Here is a 15,953-nt window from a genome sequence, read left to right as displayed (position 1 = left end):
CATGTCTGAACAGGCTGTTATTCAGAGTTTGAGCAAAACTCTGTCTTAAAAAAAAAAAATTTTAAGCCCCTTTCTCTTTCCTTCTCCACCATCATGGTGTGTGCTTTACTCAGCTTCCTGCCATGTCTTCTCACAAGACTTTCAGGGTTAAGAGATTCCTGGCCAAGAAACAAAAGTAAAATCGTCTCATTCCCCAGTTTATTTGGATGAAAACTGGTAACAAAATCAGGTACAACTCCAAAAGGAGACATTGGAGAAGAACCAAACTGGGTCTATTAGGAATTGCACGTGAGATGGCACACACATTTATGCTGTCTGAAGGTCACAATCACGTTACCATATTACACTGAACATGTCACCACTGTCTGGAGAGTTGGACATGTTTTCTTGGGAATATATTTTTTCTCTCTGAATCCTTTATGAACGCTTTGGTTGGCTGGGTTCAGTAGTAAACATGTGAGACTTTTCATTTAAAAAAAAAGTCAAATGATGTAATTACGTAGAGTACCTTAATGTCTGTTTTGCCTTCTTTTGTTTTTTTTGAGATGGAGACTCCACTGGGTTCAGTGGATCACACCTGTGGTCCTGGCACTTTGGGAGGCTAAGGTGGGAGGATTGCTTGAGACCAGGAGTCTCCTGGGAATCTTCTCGTCTCCCCTAACCCAGCTCATGACAGACCCTTGGACTTTAGCTGTTAAGAAATCTATATAAAGCAATATCAGTGTGTCAAAACATTACGTCTGCCACAGGCTTGAGAAAGGAAAATAAAAATTACTAAGCCAAAGGAAAATTCAAGCTGGGAACTTGAATTTTCCTCACGGCACTCGGACACTCGCCTTGAATTCTTTACTGCACAAGATCCAAGAACTCTAACATGAGGTGTGGACTGTGACCCCATTTTAGGCAACAAAACGAGTGAACGTTATACAAAAAAAAATTGATCTAATTCTCACAAAAGTAGGAATTTCGTAGTCCTCATCCAGCACGCCAAGCAAAGATGGACACTGTGGAGTCAGCGATCACGAGAACAAAGGTGCTGACAGCTGGGAAACATGGGTGGATGAAGGGTGAGGCGCACAGACGCTGCCAACCGGGATTACTGAAAAGGGCAATAGGGTCTTGAAAGGCGGAGGACAGGGTCTAAAACGATACAAAAGCTGCAGGGCCATCCGGTCTGTGAGCTTCCCATGGCGAAGCTGGGACTCCCTGACAACTGCACAAACTCGCGTGGGGATTTCAACATCCCGAAGCACCCAGATTCCTGGTGTGGCTGGACTCGGGGCTGGGGTCCTGCGAAAGACAGGTTTGAAGCAGAAAGACAAAAAACACTCACCTGAGTCAGCCCCGGGCGCTGCAGAACAACCGTAGGCGGGTCCTCCACCCTGTCTGGGCGGGTTCTGGACAGCGGACGGGGACAGAACGGGAGGGGGGAAAGGTCGCCGAGGGGACGGGGCCAGAACAGGTGCTTGGGCGGGGCGAGAGGGTGGAAGCCGCTTTGGGGACTGGGCCTGGAACGGGACTGGGGCGGGGCAAGAGGGAGGAGGCTGCCTGGGGGCCGGGCGGGACAGCGGGAAGGGGCGGGGCCAGAGGGGTATCTTTATCTTGAGAGCGGAGTCTGGAAGGGGTGTTGTTCTGAAAAGTGGGGCCTGGAGGAGGGGGGTCCGGACTCTCTATTCAACTTGGCCACAGATGTCGCCTGCTGTCATCCTCTTGCCCTCCAGGACTGGATCCTCCGGGTTCTGATTGGTGGATTGTTTCTGGTGTGCGGTGATATTACCCCTAATAGCACAGGGATGCTTCCTGCCCGTTTTAAGTTAATATTTCAAATGAAGTTAATATTTCAATCTAAGGTAAAAACAACATATTGTAGTGGGCCACCGGTACCGAACGCTGAATCGTTTTTCCTCTTAAGTTGAAAATGGTTTTAATGCAAAGCACCTTTTTGGAGCTGGTAGAGTCCTGCAGGCGGGGCGAGATCCCCTCAGTCTGGGGCAGGGTTGGGGAGAGTGCAGGGGCCTCGGTAAAGGGGTGCAGTGGGACGCTGGTTGCAGCGGGGACTGACAATTAGGGCGGCTCATTAAACTAAGCAAGGTCCTGGGTTGTTTAAGTGGATAATGGAAACTGAAGGGTGACATGCAAAACTGCCTATTACACACAGGAGGTGAAAAAGAATTTCCTATTTCATGGAAATAAAGTCAGGTCCCGGAGCGGTGGCTCACACCTGTAATCCCAGCACTTTGAGAGGCCGATGCGGGAGGATCGCTTGAGCCCAGGAGTTCGAGATCAGCCTGGGCAGTATAGTGAGACCTCGTCTCTCCTAAAAATCGAAAAAATCAACAAGATGTGGTGATGCGCGCCTGTGGTCCCAGCTGCTAGGGGCGCTGAGGTGGGAGGGTCACTTGAGCCAGGGATTTGGAGGCTGCAGTAAGCACTGATCTCACCACCACACTCCACCCTGAATGACAGAGCTAGATCCGGTCTCAAACAAACAAATAAATGAGATGTATAATTCCTCCTTTGAAAATAAAGGAAGAGATTTTTTTTTTCATTTTCTCTCTTTTCTTTGGACATTTATTTAGAGAATTTGTAAGTGCATTTTCTCTGTCTTCTGCAGTGTTTTTTTTTTCTTTTTTGAGACGCAGTTTTGCTCTTGTGGCCCAGGCTGGAGTGCAATGGCGCGATCTCAGCTCACCGCAACCTCCGTCTCCGGTGTTCAAGCCGTTCTCCTGCCTCAGTCTCCCGAGTAGCTGGAATTACAGGCGTGCACCAGCACGCCCGACTGATTTTGTATTTATAGTAGAGAAGGCGTTTCTCCATGTTGGTCAGGCTGGTCTCAAACTCCCGACCTCTGGCAATCCACCCGTCTCGGCCTCCCAAAGTGCTGGGATTACAGGCGTAAGCCACCGTGCCCACCCTGAAGTGGTATTTTTTATAAACTAATTTTGTTTTTCAGCTTAATGATCCATTTTTTTTTTTTTTTTTTTTTTTTTTGGTTTGAGGATGGAGTTTCTCACTGTCGCTCAGGCTGGAGTGCGGTTGGGCGATCTCAGTTTACTGCAATCATCACCTCCCGGGTTCAAGCAATTCTCCTGCCTCAACCTCCCAAGTTGCTGGGACTACAGGCACAAGCCGCCACGCCCGGCTAATTTTTTTGTATTTGAGTAGAGATGGGGTTTCATCGTGTTGCCCAGACTGGTCTTTAACTCCTGAGCTCAGTCTATCACCTGCCTCATTCTCCCAAAGTACTATGGTTACAGGCGTGAGCCGTAGCGACCGGCCCAGGTGTGTATTTCTGAAGGACTTGGGAGCTCTCTTTGAAAGGCAAACAACAAGGCAAACAACTATCTGTACCTGTATCTCAGTAGGAAATTAAATAATTCAAACCTCAAATAATTCCAATTTATTTATTTATTTACTTTTTTGAGACGGAGTCTTGCTGTCGCCCAGGCTGGAGTGCAGTGGCGCGATATCCGCTCACTGCAAGCTCCGCCTCCCGGGTTCACGCCGTTCTCCTGCCTCAGCCTCCCGAGTAGCTGGGACTACAGGCGCCCGCCACCACGCCCGGCTAATTTTTTGTGTTTTTTTGTTTGTTTGTTTTTTCAAATGTTTATTTTACATACAAAGAACTATCATGGTTTTTCATTGAGTAGATGCCTTGGATAATCCTATGAAGGAAGATCATTTAGTCCATTAATGAAACCGATACCCTTCGTGTACTGACGGAAACACTGGCAGCACATATTGAGGCCATATTTCCGGATCAGACCGTGCCGGTTTGTACAGACGCGACAAGATCGAGAACCCTGGCCGAATTTTCGCCGGTGGCTCCAGCACAGCTGCTGGTGACCCACCTTGTTCTCAGGAATGCAACGAGGTAAAAGGAAGGAGCTGTATTTTTAGTAGAGATGGGGTCTCACCGTGTGAGCCAGGATGGTCTCGATCTCCTGACCTCGTGATCCGCCCGCCTCGGCCTCCCAAAGTGCTGCGATTACAGACGTGAGCCACCGCGCCCGGCCCAAATAATTCCAATTGAAAGCTATGGACCTTTAAATAATTCTGAGCCTTGAGAGGGATGTGGTCATGCAACCTCAGTCCAGTGGAATGCAGGCGCAACTTCTAAGAGTTTTCCTGTAAGTAATTAGAAAGACTAGGCAGCTCCAAAGAAAAGACCTCCTCAGATCATTGTCCCTTCTTCTGGAGAGATAAAGTAACCTTCCTTGAAGTGTATCAATCTGTAACAAATCAAGTTGCTGCAACCTATGCACTGGTCTTGAATAGAAAATGTGGTGATTCTGCTAAAGCTTCTCTGTCTTTCCCTATGTGTGTAAAACCGTAACGTCTCTACTTGGGAACGCCGATCCCATTCATTTGGCGTTGATGTTTCCAGGTGGCTTTCTTCAAGCGTTGTGTTCACATTAACTCTCTACTTAATCATATATTCTAAATTTTATTACTTACTGCTGACATCAGTTTCTGTCGGATTGTAAAAGCCTCACCAGAGAGGGCACCTGTCGCCATGTTGTAAAACTCACACTTGTCAAAAAGACATGGGTTAGGGTTTCTTCCCCTCCCTCGGGATGAAGCTAATTAGCTGACACAGATGGTCACCTCCATTACCAAGTAGAGCCAGGATGAACTATGTGTGACCAAGGGTGTTGTCAAGTCCTCTTTCCTGAGGACTGATTAGTGTTTATCTTGAAAACATGCACTTAATGGGTTGTACAAAACAGTGAAGTTTCTTTCTCTCTTTTCAGTCTCTTCGCAGTTTGCCTCTATTTCCCATCACATTCTGGTCTAAGGCTTATTTATTAATAAAATCATTTTTATTTCTTTCTCTATTATCTTCATGAAAAAGATTTCTCATTTGGGGGAAGATCTTTGTTTTCAATTTTTTTTTTTTTTTTTTTGTAGCTTTTAAAAAGTAAAATAAAGATAATTTCTTGGGCCAGGCACGGTGGCTCATGCCTGTAATCCCAGCACTTTGAAAGGCCAAGACAGGCGGATAACTTGAAGTCAGGAGTTCAAGACTAGCTTGGCCAACATGGTGAAACCCCATCTCTACCAAAAATACAAAAATTAGCCGTGCATGGTGGCGCGCGCCTGTAATGCCAGCTACTCTGGAAGCTGAGGCAGGTGAAAGTATATTTTAAAAAAGACCCAACTGGTTAAAGCCAATGTGACCTTTGAAACTCCTAAGAAATAGGTGGTTTTGCTGGAAACTTGGTAGACCCTTAATTATAGTGGTGCTAATGAGCGCTATTGTAATATAAAGCCACCATTATTTTTTATCAAACATCTGAATACATTTTACAAAGACTATTGTGAGGGCATTATTTTGAGCATCTAGTTTGAGGTGATGTTTTAAAAAACTTTAACATCAAATCAAATTGTAAATTAAATATATTGCCTTAAGGACCTCCTAAAGAATGTGCCACCAGACTTTAAGTGATAGTTGCAATATCCTTGTCTAAAAAAAAAAAAAAATTGACTTAAACAAAAAAAAGGAAGTAATAGATCTCTTCCACAAACGTGCTGGGACAAGTAACTGGATATCCACATGTAAAAGAATAATGTTGGATCCCTATGTCATACCATCAAATATTTTATTTAAAAAAGTTTTTTTTGTTGTTTTTTTTTTAAAAAAAAAAAAGGGAGAGAAAGACAGATGAGGAAGGGAGCCCTGTGCAAGGGAGTGTTACTTTGTCGCCCAGGCTGGCCTGGACCCCCATGATCAGCGATCCTCCCGCCTCTGCCTCCTGAGTAGCTGGGACCTCAGGCTCCCAATTCTGCACCCACAACCCTGCTGTGTTTAAGCAGCAGGTGGTGATCTCTTCAAAAAATATAATCAAAGACAACTGGGAAGACATGTGGTGAAAAGTCCCTTACTCAGATATCAGAACATTCTCTACAATTAAATCCATGCTTTCCCCTCTCCTCTTCTCATTTTCTGTAAAGATAGGAACTCCTCCCATAACCATTTGGTTAAAATGTGTTTTCATTTCAGGGTCTATTGACATTCAGGGATGTGGCCATAGAATTCTCTCAGGAGGAGTGGAAATGCCTGGACCCTGCTCAGAGGACTCTATACAGAGACCTGATGCTGGAGAATTATAGGAACCTGGTCTCCCTGGGTGAGGATAACTTCCCTCCTGGGGATGTGCCCTTGTGTATCTTTGCATTTTCTCTTGTTTCTCTTGGGAGCCCCATTGTTCCTTGACTAAAATGGAAGCCGTATTGATTTTGAAATGAAAAGCTTCATGATGTAGCATCTGGACTTTCACTGTCCCCTTTGCTTAGATGTTCTGCATTCTTCATGATACCTCATTTGGGGTTCCAGAACTAAAGTAGGCATAAAACATTATGGCAGGCTGGGCGTGGTGGCTCACACTTGTCATCCCAGCACCTTGGGAGGCCTAGGTGTGTGGATCACTTCAGGTCAGGAGTTTGAGACCAGCTTGGCCAGCATGTAGAAACCCCATTTCTACTAAAAATATAAAAATTAGCCTGACATGGTGGCACGTGCCTGGTGTGGTGGTGCATGCCTCTAATCCCAGCTCCTAGAAAGGCTGAGGAAAGAGAATCACTTGATCCCAGGAGTCCAAGGTTCCAGTGAGCTGAAAACACAACACTGCACTCCAGCCCAGGCGGCAGACTCTGAAGAAACAAAAACAAAACCTTCTGATAGAGTTTAAAGATACCCAATTCCCTGTTTGCTTCTCCTGTGCTTTCAATTCAGTAGTTCTTGGAAGACAGCTCGATGTCCACATATTACATATTACAGTGCTCCCTAAGCATTCAGAAGGAGGCAGTCAGTGGAGGAATTAGTGAAATATTTTCCTAGATCCATCTGTAATGTCTTCTTTCCTATGGAAACATAGGGCTGGGACTCTAGAAAAGCTCCAGCACATTATGGTTCTTTCTTTTTATAAGCAGGAGCCTCTTTCTGACCTGTTATCTCTATGTTGGAGCAAGGGAAAGAGCCCTGGACTGTGGAGTGTGAAGTGAAAATAGCAAAAAAAAAAAAAATCCAGGGCCGGGCACAGTGGCTCATGCCTGTAATCCCAGCAGTTTTTGAGGCTGAGGCGGGTGGATCACCGGAGGTTGGGAGTTCGAGAACAGCCTGACCAACATGGAGAAACTCCGTCTCTACTAAGAATACAAACTTAGCCAGGTGTGGTGGCACATGCCTGTAATCCCAGCTACTCGGGAGGCTGAGGCAGGAGAATTGCTTAAACCCAGGAGGCCGAGGTTGCAGTGAACTGAGATTGCGCCATTGCACTCCAGCCTAGGCAACAAGAGCAAAACTCTGTCTCAAAAAAAAAAAAAAAAATCCAGATGGGTGGGAATGTATTACAGGTGTAAATGCAGGTAAGAGCTCAGACGGGCAGAGTGGAAGCTCCACCTTCAAATAATGTGTAGGGAAACTCTCTGCAATTGGAGAATTCTGTGGGAAAAAAAGGTTAAATCCTGAGATCTCTGAACAGACATCTTTTCCCCCCCGCTTATTTCTCTGTTCTTTTTTCTTCTCTTCTCTTTCTTTTCCTTGTCTCACAGTGTCACTCAGGCTACAGTGCAGTGGTGCAATCTTGGCTAACCATAGCCTCTGCCTCCTGGGCTCAAAGGATTCTTTTGCCCCAGCTTTCCATGTAGCTGGGACTGCAAGCGCTCACCACAATGCCCAGCTAATTTTTGTGTTTTTAGTAGAGACGAGGTTTCACCATGTTGGCCAGGCTGATCTCAAACTCCTGATCTCAAGTGATCCACCTTCTTTGGCTTCCCAAAACACTGGGATTACAGGCGCGAGCCACCATGGCCCAACCATTGTTATTGTTTTAAATAGTTTTGTCTCATAGTTCTTAGTAAATATATAAGTGGTTTAAACATGATTCCAGTGTGAATATAACAACCACATTAGTGTCCATTCCTTTTAGTACGCAGAAGTGAAGTGTGTTGTATAGATATTTGGGCAGAGTTTATTGTTGCAGGTATGTTAAACACCTTAAATTATAGCATAATAATGAAACTTGAAATTTTCATAACCTGGCTGGGTGCAGTGGCTCATGCCTGTAATCCCAGCACTTTGGGAGGCCAAGGTGGGTGTATCACCTGAGGTCAGGAGTTCAAAACCAACCTGGCTGACATGTCAAAACTTCGTCTCTACTAAAATTACAAAAATTAATGAGGCACGGTGGTGGGTGGCTGTGATCCCAGTGGAGGCAGGCAGATCGCCTGAAATCAGGAGTTCGAGACCAAACTGGTGAATGTTGTGAGCTCCGTTTCTACTAAAAATACAAAACTTAGCCGGGCATGGTGTCAGGTGCCTGTTATCCCAGCTACTCGGAAGGCTGACGCAGGATAATTGCTTGAACCTGTGAGGTGGAGATTGCAGTGAGCCAAGATTGCACCATTCCACTCTAGGCTGGGAGACAGGGCAAGACTCCATCTTAAAAACAAACAAACAAACAAACAAAAAACAGAAGTATTTGATAACCTGCAAAAACTACTCCCTCTCCACTAGAACTTTTTTTATTTATGTCAGAATTATTTCTGTATATGTTGCATTTCAGTTAACATATATGTACAGTGTTTTTTCATGCCTTTTTATTTTAAATAATATGAAAAAAGTTTAGTTATGAAGAAAAGGTATATGTATGCCGGTTTCTGTATTTGTCCTTTTATTAATTAATTAATATATATTTATGAGACAGTTTTGCTCTTGTCACTCAGGTTGAAGTGCAATGCTGCAACCTCAGCTTACCCCAACCTCTGCTTTTTGGGCTGAAGTGATTCTCCTGCCTCAGTCTCCCAAGTAGCTGGGATTACAGGCATGGGCCACCACACCCAGCTAATTTTGTATTTTTAGTAGAGACAGGGTTTCTCTTTTTTGGTCAGGCTGGTCTTGAACTTCCGACCTCAGGTGATCTGTCTGCCTCGGCCTCCCAAAGTGCTGGGATTACAGGCATGAACCACCATGCCCGGCCTACCTGTTTTTTTATTTACCTTTACTGGAGAACTTTATATATGTTTGTGTGTTGGAGTTACTCTGTAGCCTTGTTTCATTTCCTTTTTTTTTTCTTTGAGATGGAGTCTCGCTTTGATGCCCAGGCTAACGTACAGTGGTGTGATCTCAGCTCACCACAACTTCCACCTCCCAGGTTCAAGCAATTCTTCTGCCTCAGCCTCCCAAGTAGCTGGGAGTACAGGTGGGTGCCAACATGCTGGGCTAATTTTTTGTATCTTTTTTTAGTAAAGACAGAGTTTCACCTTGTTAGCCAGGGTGGTCTCAGTCTCCTGACCTTGTGATCCTCCCACCTCAGCCTCCCAAAATGCTGGGATTACTGGCATGAGCCACTGCACCCGGCCTGTCTCAAGGTTTTTAACACATTAGTGCTATTAGATGGCTTCAAGGATTGCAAGTTTTACAGTACAGACTGTTAACTTCGTTTGTTTAATAAGATTTGTCAGCCTTCGGTGATGATGATGAGAGTCTCCTGTTCCTGTCTCAGTCATTTCACTGTCCTGTCAGAAATAGCTTAGACTGGCTGGTCATGGTGCCTCACCCCTCGAATCCCAGCACTTTTGGAGGCCAAGGTGGGTAGATTGCTTGAGGTCAGGAGTTTGAGACCAAACTGGCCAACATAGTGAAACCTCTAATGTACTAAATGCCAAAAATGGGCCAGGCCCAGTGGCTCACACCTGTAATCCCAGCAATTTGGAAGGATGAGACAGGCCAATCACTTGAGGTAAAGAGTTCAAGACAAGCCTGGTCAACATGGTGAAACCCCATCTCTACTAAAAATAGAAAAATTAGTTGTGTATGGTGGCGTGCACCTGTAATCCCAGCTGCTTGGGAGGCCGAGGCAGGAGAATCACTTGAACCCAGGAGGTGTAGGTTGCAGTGAGCCAAGATCACGCCACTGCACTCCAGCCCATGTGACAGAGTGACTCTGTGCTGAGGCAGGAGAATGACTTGAGGTAGGAGAATCATGCCACTACACTCCAGCCTGCGTGATAGAGCATGACTCCATCTCAAAAACAAACAAAAAAGGAAATAGCTTAAATGGGGAGGCTTAAGTTGCAGAAATTTATTTCTCATGAATTTGGAAAGTGGGAAATCCAAGAGCAAGGTGCCAGCCAAATTGGTTCCTGGTGAGAGACTTCTTCATGATTTAGACCAGCCATCTTCCTGCCATGTCCTGACACGGAAAGAAGAGTCAGTGAACCCTTTAATATCTCTTTTTATAAATGCAGTGGTCCCATTCATGAGTAGTCAACACCCATGACTAAATTCTCTCAAAGTCTGCATCTGCAGGAATATCCTATTAGAGAATATCAATCATACCAAAGCTTATTTGAGAAGTAGTTGAGTAGTTTGAGTCTCATCCTGTTGCCCAGGCTGGAGTGTAGTGGCACGATCTCAGCTCACTGACACCTCCACCTCCCGGGTTCAAACGATTCCTGCCTCAGCCTCCCAAGTAGCTGGGATTACAGGCATCTTCTGCCATGCCCAGCTAATTTTTTTGTATTTTTAGTAGAGATGGGGTTTCAGCATTTTGCCCAGGCTGGTCTTGAACTCCTGACCTCGTGATCCGCATGCCTCAGCCTCCCAAAGTGCTGGGATTACAGGCATGCACCACTGCACCTGGCAGTTAGTCAATGCTTATTCATTGTAATGCTGTGTATTTTCTTTTCTTTTTTTTCTTTTGAGAGAGAGTCTCACTCTGTCGCCCAGGCTGGAGTGCAGTGGTGTGATCTCTGCTCACTACAAGCTCCACCTCCCAGGTCCACGCCATTCTCTTGCCTCAGCCTCCCGAGTAGCTGGGATTACAGGCATGTGCCACCACACCCGGCTAATGTTTTGTATTTTTAGTAGAGACGGGGTTTCACCGTGTTAGCCAAGATGGTCTCGATCTCCTGACCTCATGATCCACCCCCCTTGGCCTCCCAAAGTGCTGGGATTACAGGCGTGAGCCACCGCTCCTGGCAATGCTGCATATTTTCTTGACCTCATAAATCAGAAGGTAGTGATCTTAACATGTAATTCAGTTCTTATATTGTGTGCTGGTGGTAAGTAGAAATTGTGGCTTTTTTCTTAAGTGGAAATTGTTTACAATTCTGCAGGCTTTATATATGTACATATTATTTTCCTGTTTTATCATTAGTTACAATATTTTATTAATTGAATTTTATGACTTTACATGTGAGTATTCAGTATGTGGCATGCAATATAACTGACATGCTGCACTCATTAATGTCACAAAGTGCCACTGGGTGCAGTGGCTTATGCCCATAATCCCAAATGGCCAACATGGTGAAACCCCATCTCTACTAAAAATACAAAAATTAGCTGGGCATGCTGGCTCTTGCCTGTAATCCAAGGTACTCAGGAGGCTGAGGCAAGACACTCACTGGAAACCAGGAGGTAAAGATTGCAGTGAGCCAAGATTGTGCCATTGCACTCCAGCCTGGGTGACAGAGCAAGACTCCATCTCAAAAATACAAAAATAACAAACATTTTTTAAAAAAGTCACAAAGTGCCTGTTCCACATGGATATAGGAAATTTTTCACAGTTATTCAGAAAAATATGGTATTCACACTTTCTTTTTTTGGGGACAGAGTCTCACTCTGTTGCCCAGGGTGGAGTGCAGTGGCAAGATCTCAGCTTACCACAATCTTTGCCTCTCGGATTCAAGCAATTCTTCCGCCTCAGCCTCCCAGGTATCTGGGATTACAGGTGCCCATCACCATGCCCGACTACTTTTTGTATTGAGGTGATCCACCTGCCTCTGCCTCCCAAAGTACTGGAATTACAGGTGTGAGCCACCATGCCCTGCCTTTTTTTTTTTTTTTTTTTGAGACGGAGTCTCACTTTGTCATCCAGGCTGGAGTGCAATGGTGCGATATTGACTCACTGCAGCCTTTGCCTCTTGGTGATTCTTGTGCCTCAGACTCTTATGTAGCTGGGATTACAGGCATGGGCCACCACCCCTGGCTAATTTTTATATTCTTTTCTTATCTTCTCAGTGCTGTGATTGTTTGACAATATAGAATTTCCATTGATTTTGATTATCCTTACAAGAGCTTGTTGTGGATTATTTACCAATATAGTATGTTATCTGGTCTTTAGCATTTATTTGTATACTCTAAATATGCTGTAAATATGAAGAACATATTTTTTTCCTTCTTCAATGTGACAGTAATATGCTTTTTGCAAACTGTGATACACTTTAGAGTCACAGTGGAAAAACGCTCCTTACTTTAGGCTTGCACATGTTTGTGCTCTGTCAGTGTTTCGTCATGATATTGGGAATGGGCTTCCATAGAAATGACTTGAAGAACATGTAATCACCCTTTATTTATTAAAGAATCTTACTCCTTTTGTGTTCTTAAACTTTGAAGATCATGTTTGGGAATTTCAAAATAAATATTGTTTTTTGTGTCCTATTTACACATTTCAGTATTATTTATCATCTGCACTTAATTGGAAACCTATTGGTGTTTATATTTTGTAGCTGTCTCTTCCAAATGCATGACAAGGAAGTTCTCATCAAGAGGGCAAGGCAATACAGAAGTGTTCCACACAGAGACATTGCAAAGACAAGCAAGTCATCACATTCGAGATTTTTCCTTCCAGGAAATTGAGAAAGATTTTCAGGACTTTGAGTTTCAGTGGCAAGAAGATGAAAGAAATGGCCACGAAGCACTCATGACAGAAATAAAAAAGTTGACTGGTAGTACAGACCGAGATGATCAAAGGCATGCTGGAAACAAGCCTATTAAAGATCAGCTTGGATTAAGCTTTCATTCACATCTGCCTGAACTGCATATATTTCAGAGCAAAGGGAAAATTGATAGTCAAGTTGAGAAGTCTGTCAATGATGCTTCCTCAGTTTCAGCATCCCAAAGAATTTCTTGTATTCCTAAAACCCATATTTCTAATAAGTATGGGAATAATTTCCTCCATTCTTCATTACTCACACAAAAACAGGAAGCACACATGAGAGAAAAATCTTTCCAATGTAATGAGAGTGGCAAAGCCTTTAACTGTAGCTCACTGTTAAAAAAAAGTCAGATAATCCATTTAGGAGGGAAACAATATAAATGTGATATATGTGGCAAGGTCTTTAATCAGAAGCGATACCTTGCATGCCATCGTAGATGTCACACTGGTGAGAAACCTTACAAGTGTAATGAGTGTGGCAAGACCTTCAGTTACAAGTCATCCCTTGTAATTCACAAGGCAATTCATACTGGAGAGAAACCTCACAAATGTAATGAATGTGGCAAGGTTTTTAATCAAAAAGCACATCTTGCACGTCATCATAGACTTCATACTGGAGAGAAACCTTACAAATGTGAAGAATGTGACAAAGTTTTCAGGTGCAAATCACACCTTGAAAGACATAGGAGAATTCATACTGGAGAGAAACCATACAAATGTAAGGTTTGTGACAAGGCTTTTGGATGTGATTCACACGTGGCACAACATATTATAATTCACACTGGGGAGAAACCTTACAAGTGTAATGAGTGTGGCAAGACCTTTGTTCAAATTTCATCTCTTGTAATGCATAAGGTCATTCATACCGGAGAGAAATGTTACAAGTGTAACAAGTGTGGCAAGGTTTTTAATCACAGATCAAACCTTGCATGTCATCATAGACTTCATACTGGAGAGAAACCTTACAAGTGTAATGATTGTGGCAGATTTTTTTTTTTTTTTTTTTTGAGACGGAGTCTCGCTCTGTCACCCAGGCTGGAGTGCAGTGGCACGATCTTGGCTCACTGCAAGCTCTGCCTCCTGGGTTCATGCCATTCTCCTGCCTCAGCCTCTGGAGTAGCTGGGACTACAGGCACCTGCCACCACACCCAGCTAATTTTTTCATATTTTTGGTAGAGACGGAGTTTCACTGTGTTAGCCAGGATGGTCTCGATCTCCTGACCTCGTGATCTGCCCGCCTCGGCCTCCCAAAGTGTTGGGATTACAGGCGTGAGCCACCGTGCCTGGCCTGTGGCAAGGTTTTTAATTGAAAATCAAACTTTGAACGTCATCATAGACTTCATACTGGAGAAAAACCTTACAAATGTGAAGAATGTGACAAAGTTTTCAATTTCAATTCACACCTTGAATTACACAGGAGAGTTCATACTGGAGAGAAACCATAGAAATGTAAGGTTTGTGACAAGGCATTCAGGTGTGATTCACACCTGGCACAACACAATAGAATTCACACTGGAGAGAAACCGTACAAGTGTAATGAGTGTGACAGAGCCTTCAGTGGTCAGTCAACACTTATTCACTATCAAGCAATCCATGTCATAGGGAAACTTTACTAATGTAATGATTGTCATGAAGTCTTCAGTAACGCTATAACCATTGCAAATCATTGGAGAACCCATAATGAAGTGAGAACTTACAAATGTTATATTGTGGCAAATTTTTCAGACATCGTTCATACCTTGCAGTTTATCAGTGAACTCCTACTGGAGAGAAATCTTACAAATGTCATGATTGTGGCAAGGTCTTCAGTCAAGCTTCATCTTATGCAAAACATAGGCAAATTCATACAGGAAAGAAACCTCACAAATGTGACGATTGTGTCAAAGCCTTTATTTCAGGTTCATGCCTCATTACACATCAGAGAATCCATACTAGACACAGATCTTACAAAAGTCATATGTGTGGCAAGGTCTTTAGTCTGAGGTCATTCCTTGCAGGACATCAGGAAATTCATTTTTGAGGTAATAATTCCAAATGCAATGAGTATAGCAAACCATCAAGCACTAATTGATGTTAGATTGAAATCAGCATTGACTTGAGTTTGAGTTGACTTAACATTGAGTTCAAGCATTAATTGAGATCAAAGTGTTTATGTTAAGAGGATTAGGCCAGGTGCGGTGGCTCACACCTTGTAATCCCAGCACTTTGGGAGGCCAAGACAGGTAGATCACTTAAGATCAGGAGTTTGAGAGCAGCCTGGCCAACAGAGGTGAGCACTTTTCCCAGTCTGTTTTTTGTTTCTTCAACAAAAACTGATAGGGACTTTTATGTGTATTGTGTTGAATCTAAATCACATTGGGTTATATAATCATTTCACAGTATCAATTTTCCAAAACATCAATATGGGTTATATTTTTATATATGTTTTTAATCATTTTGATCAATGTTTGTAGATTTCAGTGTATGAATTTCTCACTTCTTTCCATTTATTCCTATTTCTTACTTTAAATTCTCTAGCAAATGGAAGTGTTTTTAATATTTCATTTAAAATTGTTTATTGTTAATGTATGAAAATTCAACTAATTTTTGGTGCTGATATTGTACTGTGCAAATCTACCGATGTGTTTATTAGTCACAGTAGTGTTTTGGTTGACTCTGTGATTTTCTATGCAGAAGACCATGTCATCTACAAACAAATATAATTTTACTTTTTCTGATTTTGAGGCATTTCATTTCTTTTGCTATTTCATTGCTCTGGCTGGGACATCCAGTATTTATTGAATAGGAAAAGTGAGAACGTTCTTGCATCATGTGAGATCCTACAGGAAAAGCATTCCATTTTCCCTGCTTGGTTATTTCCACATTGGTCATTTCATCAATGGTCTTTCTATTGGTGAGGTAAATTTCCTTCTCTATCTATTTTGTTTAAGATTTCTATGATGATCAGATGCTGAATTTTGTGAAATGATTTTTCTCCATCTGTTGAGATGATGTGATGATGTGGTTTTCATCTTTTATTCTGTTCAAGTGGTATATCACATTGATTTGCTTGAATATGTTGAACCATCCTTGCATGCCAGAAGTAAATGGCACTTGCATATCTACAATCCTTTTATATATCCTCTTGAATACAGTTTTCTAGTACAAGGGGTCTTCAAGAAGCTTATGGAAAAATACATATTATGGGAAAATTGTGCATGAATTTCACAGTTTTTGCACCAAAATAAACTG

General features: G+C 43.1%; 2 protein-coding genes and 1 pseudogene across 2 annotated transcripts; 2 read left to right on the top strand and 1 right to left on the bottom strand.

Annotated features, from left to right (window-relative positions):
* Nucleotides 1-81: 81 nt before the first annotated feature.
* On the top strand, nucleotides 82-535 carry LOC129052031 (large ribosomal subunit protein eL39-like; annotated as a pseudogene).
* Nucleotides 536-3,665: 3,130 nt separating this feature from the next.
* On the bottom strand, nucleotides 3,666-4,518 carry LOC112130203 (small ribosomal subunit protein uS14-like). The gene is made up of 2 exons (XM_054539261.2): nucleotides 4,459-4,518; nucleotides 3,666-3,851 (listed from the first exon to the last, which is right to left on the bottom strand). Exons 1-2 carry the CDS (start codon nucleotides 4,516-4,518, stop codon nucleotides 3,666-3,668), a joined length of 246 nt encoding a protein of 81 aa, XP_054395236.2.
* Nucleotides 4,519-5,995: 1,477 nt separating this feature from the next.
* Nucleotides 5,996-15,690, top strand: LOC100454705 (zinc finger protein 888-like; the record flags this gene model as incomplete). The annotated part of the gene is given in 5 exon segments (XM_054539260.2): nucleotides 5,996-6,131; nucleotides 12,514-13,708; nucleotides 14,020-14,282; nucleotides 14,537-14,620; nucleotides 15,653-15,690. Coding segments are annotated over 5 exon segments (1,716 nt in total), but the record flags the coding sequence as incomplete, so codon positions are not given.
* Nucleotides 15,691-15,953: the final 263 nt, after the last annotated feature.

Source organism: Pongo abelii, chromosome 20, assembly GCF_028885655.2.
Source record: "Pongo abelii isolate AG06213 chromosome 20, NHGRI_mPonAbe1-v2.0_pri, whole genome shotgun sequence".
Classification (NCBI taxonomy): Eukaryota; Metazoa; Chordata; class Mammalia; order Primates; family Hominidae; genus Pongo; species Pongo abelii.
The sequence above is the reverse complement of the archived record's forward strand: the minus strand, read 5'-3'. Positions and strand labels throughout refer to the sequence as shown.

Bases quoted from the DNA above. Each gene is read 5' to 3' on its own strand.
- LOC112130203 (XM_054539261.2), bottom strand. From the start codon at position 4,518: ATGGCGACAGGTGCCCTCTCTGGTGAGGCTTTTACAATCCGACAGAAA. The intron at 3,852-4,458 runs GTAAGTAATAAA...CCTGAGAACAAG, and splicing joins GACAGAAACTGATGTCAGCA to GTGGGTCACCAGCAGCTGTG.